We start from the raw sequence: 14,849 nt of genomic DNA on the forward strand, positions 1-14,849 counted from the left end.
AGAGTTGGTTTTTACCTACCATGCAGCACAAAATGACGACCAGGAAAGTGAAAGGAAGGAAAAGCCAGTGAAATCATCACAGTGAGATAATCTGGAAATCCCATTTCTGTTCAGTTTGTGCTGCAAACTCTGTTATTTAGAGACAAGAGGGGTGTTTCACAAACTGCTCCTATGGTCATGAATTTATAAATGATAATGATAATATTTATTATTTATTACTATGCAAACGAATTACATCTTGGTGATTGGTATATGCAAAGTATTTTCCATTCAGTACTATTTTCATGACTGAAAAGATACAATTTACAACGTAATTCACCTACAAGACACAACATTTTCATTTCTGCCCAACTGACCTGTCAAACCTTTAAAATAAGTTTGATAACAGTATTTAGCAACCAGAAAAAGTGTTTCTTATGTGGATCCATCAATTTTCTAAAGCTCTTTGTCCTTCAGGGCTGTAAGAGAGCCTGGTGCTTTTCTCCAGCAGTCACTGGGTGAAAAACAGGGTACATGTCACCAATCCCTGACAAACTGGTTCTTTCTTTTGTGCACAAGAAGCTTAGTTAGTAACAAGGAGACCAAAGTCTGCTGAGAAAATATCCTCATCACTACAACACCCTAAATTAACGCAAGGCAGGATGGATTCACACTCTCATGCTTCTGATTTTCAGTCTGAATATGAAATGAAAACTGATCATCCTGAACAACCGTCTTCAGATCTGTGATTGCCTAGTCGGACTACACAGGTCAAACCTCAGTTTTCTGTTCTGTGCTACATAAGAGCATCTGGGGATGATATTCAACAATCCTTGGTTGAAACTTGTTTGTAAAATTGCAGTAAATCTGTTGCTGAAGGTCTCAGACCAAACTACGTGACACCAACAGCAAACTACATACAAAGTCTGTAAAACTTCCTCCTCCCTGTTCAGATGATGGGTTTAAGTCTCTTCCTCATGTTTAGGTTTAATCTTCTGCTCTCAGCTGCAGACATGTAATAGACTAGTCTGGATTTTATGTTGATAAAAAAAACAGGTGTTCCTAATAAAGTGGCCACTGGGTGTTTCTGGCTTACAGAACTACAAACGTGGTTTTAGCTTAGACATCTTAGCTTAAGCTAACATTTTTCTCTTGAAGCTCATGTAGCTCCAGATCAACATAAAGTTTTTATGGAAGACATTAAAATAAAACACAAGTAACTAATAAATCTCTTTAAACCTTCTGTTGCAGCCGATATGCATTTCATTGCAAAGTTAATGAATAAATTTACTTACAGCTTCTTTGCTCAGTTTGGCTTCCACCTCCGCTCAGCTGTTTAAATAGGAAGGGTTGCTGTTCAAACACAAATAACAAAAATGAAACTGGTTTTGCTCAGAAGTGATTGGGTCTCTCAGCCACATGCACACAGTTCAGACTGTCCTGTTTTACACATCAGGCCTTTTGGATTTAGCTACTCTTTACCTCAGAAACTAAAAACAGTTGATTATGACCACGGCTGTGCTTTTAGTGCACAAAAAAAATGCATCTTGTACAAAAGTTTAAAAAAATTCATTTCCATTGACAACAACCAGAACATGAGGAAGATGTAAAGATAAACTATTTGGAGAGTTTTCACACGTGTGGTGTGAATGAAAGACGTAACATTTGGAATAAACCAGGATTGGCTCATCACAGGGCCTGTACCACCCCCACAGTGAAGCATGGTGGTGGCAGCATCATGCTGTGGTGAAGCCTTGCAGCAGCAGGAACTAACAGAGCAGTCAGAATAGAGTGGAGATGAATGGATGGTTTTGTTGTATCAGTTACAGCCTGTGTTTTTACCGTGGTGTTAAAAATAAAACCCACTCTGTGACATCAACGGTTCTAATCTAAACCTTTAAGGTTCTCTGTCTCCCTGGTCAGCTGACTATGACTCTGATCCAGAACAAAAGGCCTGATCATCTGTGATTCACTTTCCTGAAGCTGCATTGGAGTGCAGGATGGATTACATTATATTTTATTTGAAGCAGCTTGAAACAGCTGATTCTCACACCAAAAATTTGAGCTTTTATCATTTTAGTTGACTCTGTAACCAGGTATTTCACTGCAAACAACAATTTTAGGAGCTTCGACGTTTAAGAACCGGACAACCTGACAAAACTATGGTGACAAATCTTCATAAGAGTTTTTCAAACTTCTGGTTTTATCTTTTCTGCATCAGTTTGCTCATCACATCAGTTTTATTCTTTCTTTGATGCTGAATTTATAAAAATGAACTTCACAAACCTGACTGATGTCTGACTTTTAAAGTAACCTTATCTTGTTTCATAAGATTATTAATAATAATGCAGTTACAATGAAGTAATTTCTGTTTGTGTCATTTTATGAGGAAATCTTTTTGAACTGATTTTTACCACATTATAAGTAAAAACCTGGTGACCTGCTCTAGAAATCTGATGGTTTTCTGTCATTGGGTCTTTAAGCAGCATAATAATTCAGCACATTTGACGAAATGAACAGAAACGGGTCACAAGTTGTCTTCATGGCAGCATTTATTCAGCAACGATGCACACAGAACCACATCAAATAATACCAAGAAGTGATTGAATATTCTAGTCCTCTAAATGTAACAGGAGTAAAAAAAAACATTATTTTTAAGTTTAGTCATAAAAACCTAAATACTCACAACTTCCAATGAAATTAAGAGGAAAAATATCAACAAGTTTCTGATTATTTCTGATAATGATCAATCTATTAATTGAACATCATCTTTGTTGTTGTTCTGAAACACAGATATAAATTATATCTGTGATATTAAAGGAGTTTATGAACATAAACCTGAGAAGAAAAATGAAAAACTTATTAAATTAATGACCTACTAAGAGAAAATGATTCACAAGTAAAACCATCCATACATTTTCTAAAGCAGGTCTTCACCTCCAGTCCTTGGAGCTCAGTGTCCTGAAACCTTTAAGTGTCTCTGTTTCAACACACCTGAGCAGGAAGTGAAGAACTTAGACATTATCCTGAGGAGGTGATTCAGCTGTTGGACCAGGGAGGCGGCTAAAGGCTGCAGGATACATGGTGATCGACTAAATTACAGAGTTGTGTTGTAAGGATGACAACACAACAAATCCTCTACAAGGTCACACTGGACAACAACAGATCAACCTCTGAGACTCTGCAGGACTCGGCTAATGAGTTAAATGTTAAAGCAATGCATTAAAAAAAGAAGTGAATGGGAAAAGCTTGATGGTTTGATGCAGGCAGTCTCAAAAACACATCAGCACAACAACGATTTACACAGTTTCATCTGAATAAACCACCAGACTTCTGGAACGATGCGGTTTGGACAAATCGAATCGACGTTTGATCAGCTGCAGGTGTGATCAGGATGTTCAGCTCCTTTTCAGACCTGATGAGCAAAACAAATATCTGCAAACCCGAATCGACTGCAGCATCAGTCACGATGTGAAAGTTCCTCCACAATGACGTGAGTCTGATTAAATCGATAACATCAGTTTCTGATTAGGTGCTTTCAGAAGGTGTTTGACTGCAGGGTGACTGGATCACATACAGTAACGCTCCAAATCACAGAGATAATAGAGCTCAAACTCTAGCAGCTCTGCTGCGCCTATAATGCAACAAAAACAACTTTTCTACAAATAGAGTCTGATGCACAGACTCATTGTTACTTATTAATATTAAGACCATGTTGTTTCTTGATTCTGTTTAATCTTCAGTCAAAACCAAAAAGATCAGCTGGGCAGAGAAAATGGAGCTTAAACTTCAGATTCTCTCTCCAACAAGTTAACTGAGCATTAATGTGATGAAACATCCACTTGATGTTGTATTTGTTCTTTACTGATCCAGTTTTTCATGCATTCATGATTCACTTTTTAAAAATCATGTTGACATGTCTTCAAATGTTCCCTAATTATTACTGAGTAACTAATGTAGACATTTTATTTAATTTTTAACTTACATTTTTACTGGCTGATAAATTATTTTTATTACTGTTTCAATAAAATTCAACTGCTCTTTTTGATCAAATCACCTTCATTTCCAGATCTAAATAAAAGCTGAAAAAAGGTCATGTTTGATTCTGAATGGATTAATATATTTGTACTAAACTTTTTTAATCAGGCAGTGTTACATTTAGATGGGGCTAAAATTCTGCAGCTGATCTAAAGATTGATAAATGAGTTTACATCATTCGTTAGAGACTGATTACTGTTACATTATTTTTGCTGATTTGCTTGTTCTCTCCTTTTATTCCTGCCTATGAACTGCCTGCCTGAGCTGCAGTCAGACAGAGAATCTGCTGCCGTCTTCCACTGCAGGTGTTTCCATCTTGCAGCAGCAGAGACAGGCCAGCAGGTTGTCAACGGGTCCTTCACGCATGAAAACGAACAGAAACAGATCCATGAAAGGACTGAGCAGAAACAAGGTCATAAAAAACTGTGTGCCAGCATACATATAATAATAATATGGACCAAAGGTCAAGAAACAAACTGGTGGGACAATTGTTACAGAGTAATTAATCAGCAGCAGAACAAAAGTTGCAATGATTCTACGTTTTCCTTCAGCAGGTACTGAGGCGGCTCTAGGCAGAGATATGAAGGCCCCGATTGGACACAAGAGGAAGATGATGGAAGGAATGAGAGAAAAAACAAACATGACTGAAATATGGCGAAAAAATATCAGAAGAGGAAAAAGCAGCATGCAGATAATCCAAACTGAAACACAGATTATTACAGAATATTTAGTTTGTCTGATGAAGGACAGCTGGATGACGAAGAAACACCTGCAACACAAAACAGAGGAAATCTGTTAATATCTCTGCCCAGAACTGTGTAAACCAAACTGAGATCGACTAAGTTTACGAATTTAATTTGCATGTATGCTACCTTTCCAGAGCGATGATCATCCTGAGGTACAGACTGACCATTGCAACGCCGCCGTAGATTATGAGACTTGTGGAATTTGGAAAACGTCCATCTTTTGTTTCGACAGTAACAATCAGAGTGATGAGCTGCACTGCATTGGCAGCGAGGAGGTTTGTGTAGTAGATGGCAGGAATGTTGTCAAACTGAACCTGCAGGAAACATTTAACAAATCACAATGTGGCTGAAATAAACAGTTTGATTCATGTATCCATCAGCTTAGAAAAGGGTTAATTTAGTGATGACTAAGCAATAATGTAATCATATTGTCTGTTCTACTTCAGGAAATAAATGGAAAATGTTCCCTAATATGGTTTCACTTTTTGGAAAATATTAAAACCAAAAGGAGGAGATTTGATGGATGTCATGAAAATAAAAATAAAAATATCTAGATTTCTATGATTTTTCAAATGTTTTAATCTTTTTCTTTCCCCAAACAAATTTGATGTGAATTAATATAATCTTCTGAAATAAAGTCAGTTTAATTTGTATTATTTAGATCATTTGATTTAATTCCAATTTATTTTGAGTTAAGAGGGTCATTTAAAATAATCTTCTTTTTTTTTTCCAGAATATGCCATGTGATCATTTAAATATTTTAAATTATCATTTAAAATATGTTAATTTAAATTATGATATGGCAAACATAAAAACGTGAGATTACACAAAAATATGGACCCTTGAGTATAACTCCACTTTGATCTTCAGAGAAAGGTGGAAATATTTTTTCTAGAATATTTAATTTTAATATTGATAACATTAAATATGAAAACTTATACAAAAGTTTAACCATGACATGAATTTGCTTGAGTGCCAAATGAACAAGTTGTCATGACAACATCAAGATTAATAGTATTTGCTCCTTCACTGTCAATAAAATCACCTCTTCCAAATTATTTTTTTTCTAAAACAGGCCTTTAAAGTTAATAATGTTTCCAAATTTTGAAAAGAAATTTTAAAAAAAAGCTACAAATAATAAGAAAACTGATTAACATATTTTGGATAAATTTAAAGTAAAATGTTTGTTTTTGTCGATATTTAGAAATAAAAAGTCGAGCAAAAAGTTATTTATTCATTTAGTGGGTGATTATAAGGGAGGGATTCAATGCAAATAATTTCAACAAAAGAAAGAAAATATCCAGTTAATTAGTGAATTTCTCACCATGCGACACAAACCGATGGCCAGCAGAGTGAAGGGGAAACAGACGCGGACGTCCATCCAAATCATCACGTTAAGGTAATCCTCAAACCCCATTTCTTTGTATGAACTTATGAAAAATCCTGGTGTAAAAAATAACAATAAAAAATTATGAAAGCATTTTATTTGGTTATTAACATGATATCATTAGTAAGACTTACATTCCTCTGCTGTGCTTCATTTATGGGAAATTCACACATTTTTATGCAGGTTTTTAGTACAAATATTTAATAAAAACTGTTTCAGTAAAATCGCCTAAAACATTTGTAAATTGCCAGAAGATATTCATAAAAAGAGTTATTTGGTGTCAAAGTTTTGACAGTAATTAATAATTGGTTTACTTACAGTATTTTTACCAGGATGTCTTTCTGCTCAACAATCCAACTTCTAAAATCAGCAGATCTGCAGCAGTGAAGTATTGATTCAACGTTAGAAATGTTCAAAAGACATTTCACCTGCACTGAAATGTTATCCGTACTAAACATTCACATGGTTGCACATCAGACCACTTTTTTTTTCTTTTTCTTATCTGCACTGTGAAGTGGTTTTCTTCAGGGTGGTTTTCTTCAGGGTGGTTTTCTTCACAGTGGTTTTCTTCGCAGTGGTTTTTTTCACTGCCTTCAGAGCTTCGCTGTGGTGAGATGAGTGGCAGGAAGCAGAGATACTGATCAAAATGCAGCAGGAAATGTTTTAAGAAACTCTGCATCTGTACATATTAAACCCTTTTGCATATAAATGTATTTTCTTTACAGTTTCTTAGTGTGAAAAGTCTCAATGTTTAATAATTGTGGCACAAAGTTCCAGGGTTTCCAGGGTCACCATGTGGGATCAGAACTGCTGGGGAAGCAGAGCAAGACACTCAGTTTGAGTATAAAGGTTCTGGGCCTCTGATGTGACTAAGAACAAAATGTAATTCTGCGTTCAGTGCAAACATAATGACAACACTTTATTATAATAAAATAATTTGAGATTTTCTGACTGAACATGTTACTTTATGCCTCTTTTTAAAAATTTGCTACATATTGGATTGATGTCAATGTGTGATTAATAATGTGACCTTGAATTTTATGAAGACAGCAAAAATGTCCATTGCTGAGTCCCACATCCCTCCTGCAGGGTCGCGACCCCCATGTTGAAAACCTTTTCTTGCTGCTGTGCCGTTTCCCTTGTTGTGAGGAAAACTGGTGAAGGAGCCACACAGATAGGAAGCATGATTCAAACGTTTATTTTCTTTTACCGTAAAAACGATTTTTCTCTGCATCTTTAGTGCTTCTGTGGCAGGAAACAGAGATAATGATCAAAATGCAGCAAGAACAGAACGAACCTGTAAGTAGATTTATGTCACCAATATCACAACACAGAGAGTGACAGCAAGTATACTCTTTATTTATATCATGGCACAATCACAATTTCATTACTCAAATTTCACATGATTAACTTTTTCTCCTTCAAAATGAAAAAAAAATCAAGAAATTTTGACCAGAAAGGAAACCTGTAAGGCAAAGGAGTTTAAAAACCACAGAGCTCTACATATACAGCATTTAAAAATATAAAGCAACAATTTAAAAATGTTATAGAAGTTGAATTTCATAAAGTAATTTTGAATCGTTCCATTGAATCTGTTTCCTCTGCTGACTAATCCACTTCCTTTTCCTTTTACCATCATCCTGAACATTTGTTAGAATATATTACATGGTTTCAAATATCTACCTGGTCAGATGAATAGGATTTAACTCTTCATTTCTGCATATACATCGGATCTGTTTGTTTTATTAAACTAAAAGTAAATTTACTCCTTTTTGCTCTCACTTTGCTTCTTTTCATGTGCTGCATTCAAACTGATGAGCTGCTGAGATCAGATCCTTCACTGGTTTCCTTCCTGCAGCTGCACAGACGCAGCAGCAGCTTGTCAGTAAGTCCTTTACACATGAAGACAAACAAGATCAAATCCAAACAAGGACCAAGGAGAAACAGGGTCAGAAAAATATCAGCAATTTTAAAGTAATAGCGATTAAAATCTCCTAAGTAAATATAATAAATAACTGCAGGGAAGATTGAGACGAAGTAATTAACCAGTAGAACCAGAAGCATTCCCATCGTTCTGTCTGTTTCTTCAGATGACACTGATACATTTGTGTTTATGGATTTGAGGGTCCAAAACAGACTCAAGATGAACACAGGACCAGGAAGGAGCGCAAAGATCAGGAACAGCAGTCCGTGTAGGAACTTTAAAAAAACAGGACCTGAACCTAAACTGAACATCCAGACAAAGACACAGACGATCAGCAGGCCTTTGGTTTGTGTCACGCTGTATGGCAGCGGGAAGGAAATTAAAAAACACCTGCAACACAGAAAAGATTGTAAAAATCATGAAGAAACTCAGGTTGCAGATGTCACATCTACCACAGCAGCACCTTTCCAGAGCTATGGCCATCCTGAAGCAGAGAGCAGCCAAAGCGCAGCAGGCGTAGATGTGAACAGAGACCAGATGCTTCCAGTGATAATCTGAGTGTCGAGGTAAAGCGATCAGAATGATGAGCTGAACCAGATTAGAGAGGAGAAGGTTCATGTAGTAGGAGACAGGAGCACGATCCAACCGCACCTGCACAACCATTTCAGACAAATCTGGATACTTAGTAAACATGTCCACATGTTTTTAATATGGTTATCATTTCAGACCAGAAACCAAATGGGCTTAACGTACCAGGCAGCACAAAGCGATGAGCAGGAAAGTAAAAGGGAGGCAGAAACGGACGTTGACCCAAATAATCACACTGAGAGAATCTGAAAAGTCCATTTTCTGAGAGGGAAGATGTTTGACAATAGATTAAACTATCAGAACTCAAATACACAAAAGGAAAAATATGACTTCGGTTATTACTGTCTGTAATTCTGCAAAGATTTATTTTAACTTTTGGGTCTTTAGTTCTTTAGCCAAAATAAAATCTGATTTTCAGCTCAGGATTTTAAACAGCATAAAAATGTAGATCACTGTCTGCTCATGCATTTTTTCTGTTATTAGAAATGTTCACACCCTGAAACATTCCCTTGGTTTTCTGTTATTATTGCCAACATTAACAGTAACTGATGTAGTTTCATCTCATAACTCAGATAAATAAAGGAGACCATCTGTTTTTAACTGCTTGTGTTTTTTATTTCTTAATATTTTGACTGAACTTGAATCAAATACAAACATTCACTTAAAGAAACTGTAATTATGAGATTTTTTACTCACAATTTATCTTAAGAAGATTTCCAGGTTGTCAAAGCGATTTTAGAAAACCTTCAATACGGATGTTTCCAAACGAAGTCCAACAAGGAAATAGTGATATACCTCCCCCTCCCACTGTCACACACACACACACACACACACACACACACACACACACACACACACACACGCATAGCAAAAAGAAACATTGTAGAGCAGCACATATATCTCTAATTAATTAGGTTTTGTTTTATTCATTATTTTTGCATTTCTTTTCAAAAGGATTAACCTTTACAACTATTTACAGATTTCTGAGCCATAAATAATTTCATGTATGAAAGTATTGACTCTTAATCCACACATTGAAACATTGTTATTATTATTATTATTATTATTATTATTATTATTATTGTTGTTGTTGTTGTTGTTGTTGTTGTTGTTTACGTTTGAATTTATTTCCATGGTAACGTGGCGTAGACGCAGATGCAGGGTGTTTAGATAACTGTCTAATAGAAAAACAGAGAAGTGGAAAGCAGATTACATATAACATGTTAACAGATTATATTGTGAATATGAGTAAAATAATCTGGAATCATGTATTTCATTAATCACTCATAATCTGCTGCTTCAGTTTTCCTTCCTGCAGGTGCAGAAATTCACCAGAAGTTTTTATTTATTTTTTTAATGGAGTCTTTACACATGAAAACTGACAGAATTAAATCCAACCTTTACCTACAATGACTTATAGATTATGGATTGGACAGTCTGGACACTCAGAAACACATTTTGACTATTTTAAATCTGTCTTGTTCTGAGAAGAGTTTCTCTCTGACTTCCTCTCCTCGGTGTGGTGAAGTGAGTGGCAGGAAGTTGAGTTAAGACGACATTTTGAAGTTGAAGTTATTGATGTCTTTATTTTTATGTAAACTACACAACAGCAGCTTCGTCAGTAAAACATGATGGATGTTAATGAGTTGAATGTATTTGTGTTCAAAACCCTGATGGAAAAAGCAGATTAGTTTTTTCACAGATTTTTACAGTAAATGTAATGTGAAGAATAAAAGTGGGCAGAGCGACGCCTCAGATGGAGGTAAAAACATTTTACTGAACCTGAATAACTGAATCGACATGAAGTTCAATCAGATTGAAACTCATCTTCATTTACACTAAAAGTATTTCATGAAAATAAACTTCAGCTAATTAAATGTAACATCACTGATTTACATTTAATGTCAGTAGAGCTGTCAGATGCTTTCTGCTCTTAATGTACGACTAAAATATCAAATTTAAAAAAAATAAATGAATCACAGACTGAAAAAACTTAATGTTGCTATTACTTTTTTCCAAACACAATTAGATTTTTAATTCAATTCAATTAAGTTGATTTGACAGGAACAGACACAAATTTACATAAATAAACCGAATAAAACAGCAATTCCATCAAATGTCATTGTACTTATAGTCTAAGATAATTTACAGCAATTTGTTTAGAGCAAGTAAAACAAAACTATATCTTAAAAACATCTTTTAAACTATTGTTAACCCTTAACATGTTTTTAAGCTCCAGTCACTAAATAATTTCTTTTTGCCTTAATAAACTGATCAGATGATAATTCACGACAGTAATTTTAGTTAACAGTTATTTATAATTTATCAGCTTATTGTTACAATTTCCGAAACTTTAGAAGATATTTCTGCATTTTTTTTCTTTTAAATCACAATATGATGTTTAAAGTGTAAATGTCTTAAAATACAAAAGTGAAATGGAAAAGAAAACACAGAATGACTAATCAAGCCAAATATTTATAAGAAGCAAAATCAAATGATTGAAATATTTAACATAATACATTTGGTTGCTAATAAAACAAAAACATTTTTATGGATAAATAAATAAATATAATAAACTTCAATTCAACCTTTGAATTTTTGGCATCAATGTTTCTTTTACCTGAAAAAAGGGCAGATTTACATGTATTTGTTTTTGTTTTTCATATTAATAATCATCATTGTTTTGATTCATCTAAAAAAATCTCAGTTTTTGTGTTTCAGTCAAACTGATGAGCTGCTGCTGTCATTTGCTGCAGCTGTTTCCTTGCTGCAGCAGCAGAGACGCATCAGCAGCTTCATGAAAGGCCCTTTGGACATGAAAGCAAACAGAATCAAGTCCATCACAGGACAGTGAAGACTCAATGTGAAAATGATGTTTGTGATCAATGATGACTCCATTCGCCTGTAATATCCATATCCATATTGATTTAAATATGAACGTATATAAATAAAGTAAGCGCCTGTTGGAAAAATAGTCACTATGTAATTAACCAGCATCAGAACTAAAATTCCTATGTTTCTGCATTTCTCTCTGACGGGCATCGAGGACGCTGCACACAGTGACTTCAGAGTTACAGCAACAAGGATGGTGGTTACCACGGCAGCAAGGAGCAAAAGGCAGAGCTGGAGTAAATCGCGAGAAAAAGTGATTAAAAGAAAGACGAGGACACCAGAAAAAATCCATCCACAAACACTGACAGCCACAAAACCTTTACACTGTCTGATGAAATGACACTGTGGCTTGGATATGTAAAGGAACCTGAAAGAGAAGACGAAAGGACGACCTCAGCATCAGTACACAGACGTTTACACACAGCATCTTCCATATTAATATATCTGATTCATTACAGTTTAATTCATTACCTTTCCAGAGCAAAGATCATCCTGAAGGAAAAACTGGCCATCCCACTACAGCTGTAGGAAATAAAATCTACAGACAGTCTATAGGGACCATATCTGTCTATATACATATATACAATCAGAGTGATGATCTGGATCAGGTTGGAGACGAGGAGGTTCACATAGTAGGTAGCTGGAATGTGATCCAAACGGACCTGCAGGAACCAATCAGAACCCAGTTAGTGGCTTCACACATAAAACCAGCAATGATTTATCCAGGAGACGGGTTGTGGTGTCTTAAATGTAGAAATATTAACATTTATCTCACTATGAATGAGACTGATGAACCTGCTGCACCTCTGTGGTTTATTTTGCTATTTGTTGTAACAATAAGAGATTGTAAGTTTTTCATTGATCTCATGAAATAAATAAGTTTTTATAAAGAGATAAAAAGTTTTCCAACACTCATCTGTTCATATTTTAATGTTGGGAATGCTAAGGAGAATATTATATTAGGATGTTACTTACTGTGCAGCACAAAGCGATGACCAGAAAGGTGAAGGGTAAACACACATGAATGTTGATCCAAATCATCACATCCAGATACTCTGGATAAACTTCAAAATCCTCATATGGATAGTTCAATCCGATTCTTGGAAAGGACATCATTTATTCCTTTGCTGCAAACTTTGATTTTAGATTTTCCTCCTGTGATGTGGTGAAAACATTTTATTTTAAAATTCTGCTCTTTTATCAACACAAAGCTAATAAACTGGTCTGGAGTGACCTGGACCAATCAATGTTTCCAATCAAATTAACTGGAAAACATTTAAATGCTTTTGCTCTGTGTTGATTATTTTATAATGAGTTTGAAATAGTCGTGGTTTCCAAGTAGTTTCAAAGTTTCAAACTGAACCCTTCACATCAAATTCACCTTTATTTGCTCCAAACATTTAAATAATCACCAAAATCTCTCACAGAAATAAAATGATGCTCTTCTGATTATTGCTGCATTTTATTTTTCTAAAGATCTAAACATCTTTATCAGGAACTTCAGTGAAAAGGTTTTTACTCACAGCTGTTCCTCGGCCCTCCAGCTCAACTCAGTTTAAATCAGTCACAGCGTTCAGAGGTTTTCATAGCAGGTCTTCAATGAGGAAACCGGTTCGTTGTGGATCATTCACTCCGCCTACTGATGCTAACAGGGAGTAAAACCTTTTTATCTTCTGTGCGACGATGATTATTTCTTTGTTTAATAATTTACTTAATTTCAGCAGATATTTCGGTCAGGCACTGAAACCCAGAACCCAGCGGAGCCGACTCCTCCCACTGGTACCGATCCGTGTTTTCAGTCCTGGACCCGTCCACCAACCAACCACAGCAGAACCACACGGCACCAAGCAAAGAGACCCTACAGAGCTGCCAACACCCGGGCAGGCACCAACTGGTCCCAGTTTGGGTTCAGGTGTGCAAAACCCAACTGCTGTGTGAGACTTTCACTGACTTCATGCTTCCAACATGAGCAAATAATATAAAGATTAGTGAGGAATGTCTCAGCTCAGCGCTCCAGCTGCTAAAATCAGTCAGTACCATCAGAAAGCAAAAGTATCTAACTGACCCTTTTCCAGTGACTTGGTTCTTATTCATGTGGAAGAGTTTCAGGACAAGATGCTAACATGTCTCTGCTGCTGCAGGATTGAAACCCAGCATCAGATCACCAGAGTGATTGTATCTCTTTGGTGTTTTTATCTCTACATGAGTCGTTACTCTACGATAAGTGACAGGGTGGCACAGTTTTAACTGCAGTTTATTAAAAGTATAAAAACAAGTACAAGAGCACTGATGTGTTAACTGATAGTTTCACAGAGTTTGACTCCAGCCTCATGAATTCATCCTGCACCGTGCAGCGTTTCTCTCTCTGCTCTCAGAGCTTCGCTGTGGTGAGGTGAGCAGGAAGCGAAGATAAGAGAAAACAAACCAGCAAACTTTAACTCTCCTGCAACACATGGGGTCGGTTACATGCACAAGTTTTCTTACTCTGTGCGCGGTCCAGGGGGTTGAACAGACCCTGTGTGCACTTTTACGTGTTTTTTTTTGTTTTTTTGTGGTTTCGGAAACTGACGGTCTGACAGAACGACGTCCTGCTTCCTGACTGTCTGACCGGGACGTTTGGTCAGCTACTCCTGAGCGTCACATCAGGATCGGGGGGGGATTTAAAGAAAGACATTTATATCCACATTATTGAAGCCCCTCATATGTTCAGAAATAAATGTTGATCTTCAGTTTTGGTGAAATGTTTGTGTCTGTGGTGTAAACCTTTGACGTTTTTCCTTTCTATTAGAACTATGCTTTTCTCTGCCTAATTTAAACATCTTTTCTGGAAATTATAAAGGATCTTTCTGGATGTCTGTCGACACATTTCAATTTTTTTCTAAATAAATAATGCTATTTGACCAATTCAGAATTCAGAATTTGTACATGTTTACATGTTGGTTTTTTAATGCCTCATTGTGCACAAACGAGGAAACTGCCCTGTTTTTCCTGCTCTAAAGGCCTTCAGTCACAGTAACCAACAGGATACAGGAAGAGAGATGCGGAAGACAAGCAGGCAGGGAGACGGGTTTATTTTCAGTTATTTATAATCAAAGGTAATGCTAAACATGAGGATTTTTAGACTTAATTTAATTGAACTCAGTGTTCCAGCAGTTTGGCAGTTTTCTGAAAATTTGTTCTAAATTAGAGGAACATAAAAACTGAATGTTGCTTCTCCATGTTTGGTTCTGGGAATGCAAAGCAGACCAGAACCAGAACACTTGAGAGGTTTGAGCATGTGTGTGTGTGTGTGTGT

General features: G+C 36.0%; 3 protein-coding genes across 4 annotated transcripts; all 3 read right to left on the bottom strand.

Annotated features, from left to right (window-relative positions):
- Positions 1-2,537: 2,537 nt before the first annotated feature.
- LOC103148986 (uncharacterized) lies at positions 2,538-6,669 on the bottom strand. Its single transcript, XM_007567997.2, has 4 exons — positions 6,469-6,669; positions 6,088-6,206; positions 4,890-5,077; positions 2,538-4,786 (listed from the first exon to the last, which is right to left on the bottom strand). The coding sequence occupies exons 2-4, from the start codon at positions 6,178-6,180 to the stop codon at positions 4,288-4,290; spliced, it is 780 nt and encodes a 259-aa protein (XP_007568059.1). The 5' UTR covers positions 6,181-6,206; positions 6,469-6,669; the 3' UTR covers positions 2,538-4,287.
- A 1,012-nt stretch (positions 6,670-7,681) lies between these two features.
- LOC103149024 (uncharacterized) lies at positions 7,682-9,248 on the bottom strand. Its single transcript, XM_007568035.2, has 3 exons — positions 8,828-9,248; positions 8,538-8,725; positions 7,682-8,464 (listed from the first exon to the last, which is right to left on the bottom strand). The coding sequence occupies exons 1-3, from the start codon at positions 8,918-8,920 to the stop codon at positions 7,957-7,959; spliced, it is 789 nt and encodes a 262-aa protein (XP_007568097.1). The 5' UTR covers positions 8,921-9,248; the 3' UTR covers positions 7,682-7,956.
- Positions 9,249-10,466: 1,218 nt separating this feature from the next.
- Positions 10,467-13,113, bottom strand: LOC103148987 (uncharacterized). 2 transcript variants are annotated; one of them, XM_007567998.2, is made up of 4 exons: positions 13,078-13,113; positions 12,530-12,709; positions 12,026-12,216; positions 10,467-11,921 (listed from the first exon to the last, which is right to left on the bottom strand). In XM_007567998.2, the coding sequence occupies exons 2-4, from the start codon at positions 12,668-12,670 to the stop codon at positions 11,384-11,386; spliced, it is 870 nt and encodes a 289-aa protein (XP_007568060.1). In that variant the 5' UTR covers positions 12,671-12,709; positions 13,078-13,113; the 3' UTR covers positions 10,467-11,383. The 2 variants fall into 2 exon arrangements, with proteins under 2 accessions (XP_007568060.1, XP_016535109.1); XM_016679623.1 differs by lacking the exon at positions 13,078-13,113 and having other exon boundaries at positions 12,530-12,962.
- Between the last annotated feature and the right edge of the window lie 1,736 nt (positions 13,114-14,849).

This window comes from Poecilia formosa, unplaced genomic scaffold, assembly GCF_000485575.1.
Source record: "Poecilia formosa unplaced genomic scaffold, Poecilia_formosa-5.1.2 Scaffold216, whole genome shotgun sequence".
Taxonomy (NCBI): Eukaryota; Metazoa; Chordata; class Actinopteri; order Cyprinodontiformes; family Poeciliidae; genus Poecilia; species Poecilia formosa.

What these genes read in the sequence shown, in the direction of transcription:
- LOC103148986 (XM_007567997.2), bottom strand. Translation starts at nt 6,180, where the DNA reads ATGGGGTTTGAGGATTACCTTAACGTGATGATTTGGATGGACGTCCGC. An exon ending in CCATCGGTTTGTGTCGCATG is followed by an intron (nt 5,078 to 6,087) that starts GTGAGAAATTCA and finishes TGTTTCCTGCAG; the next exon opens with GTTCAGTTTGACAACATTCC. An exon ending in ATGATCATCGCTCTGGAAAG is followed by an intron (nt 4,787 to 4,889) that starts GTAGCATACATG and finishes TTTGTGTTGCAG; the next exon opens with GTGTTTCTTCGTCATCCAGC.
- LOC103149024 (XM_007568035.2), bottom strand. Translation starts at nt 8,920, where the DNA reads ATGGACTTTTCAGATTCTCTCAGTGTGATTATTTGGGTCAACGTCCGT. An exon ending in TCATCGCTTTGTGCTGCCTG is followed by an intron (nt 8,726 to 8,827) that starts GTACGTTAAGCC and finishes ATGGTTGTGCAG; the next exon opens with GTGCGGTTGGATCGTGCTCC. An exon ending in ATGGCCATAGCTCTGGAAAG is followed by an intron (nt 8,465 to 8,537) that starts GTGCTGCTGTGG and finishes TCTGTGTTGCAG; the next exon opens with GTGTTTTTTAATTTCCTTCC.
- LOC103148987 (XM_007567998.2), bottom strand. Translation starts at nt 12,670, where the DNA reads ATGATGTCCTTTCCAAGAATCGGATTGAACTATCCATATGAGGATTTT. An exon ending in TCATCGCTTTGTGCTGCACA is followed by an intron (nt 12,217 to 12,529) that starts GTAAGTAACATC and finishes TGGTTCCTGCAG; the next exon opens with GTCCGTTTGGATCACATTCC. An exon ending in ATGATCTTTGCTCTGGAAAG is followed by an intron (nt 11,922 to 12,025) that starts GTAATGAATTAA and finishes CTTCTCTTTCAG; the next exon opens with GTTCCTTTACATATCCAAGC.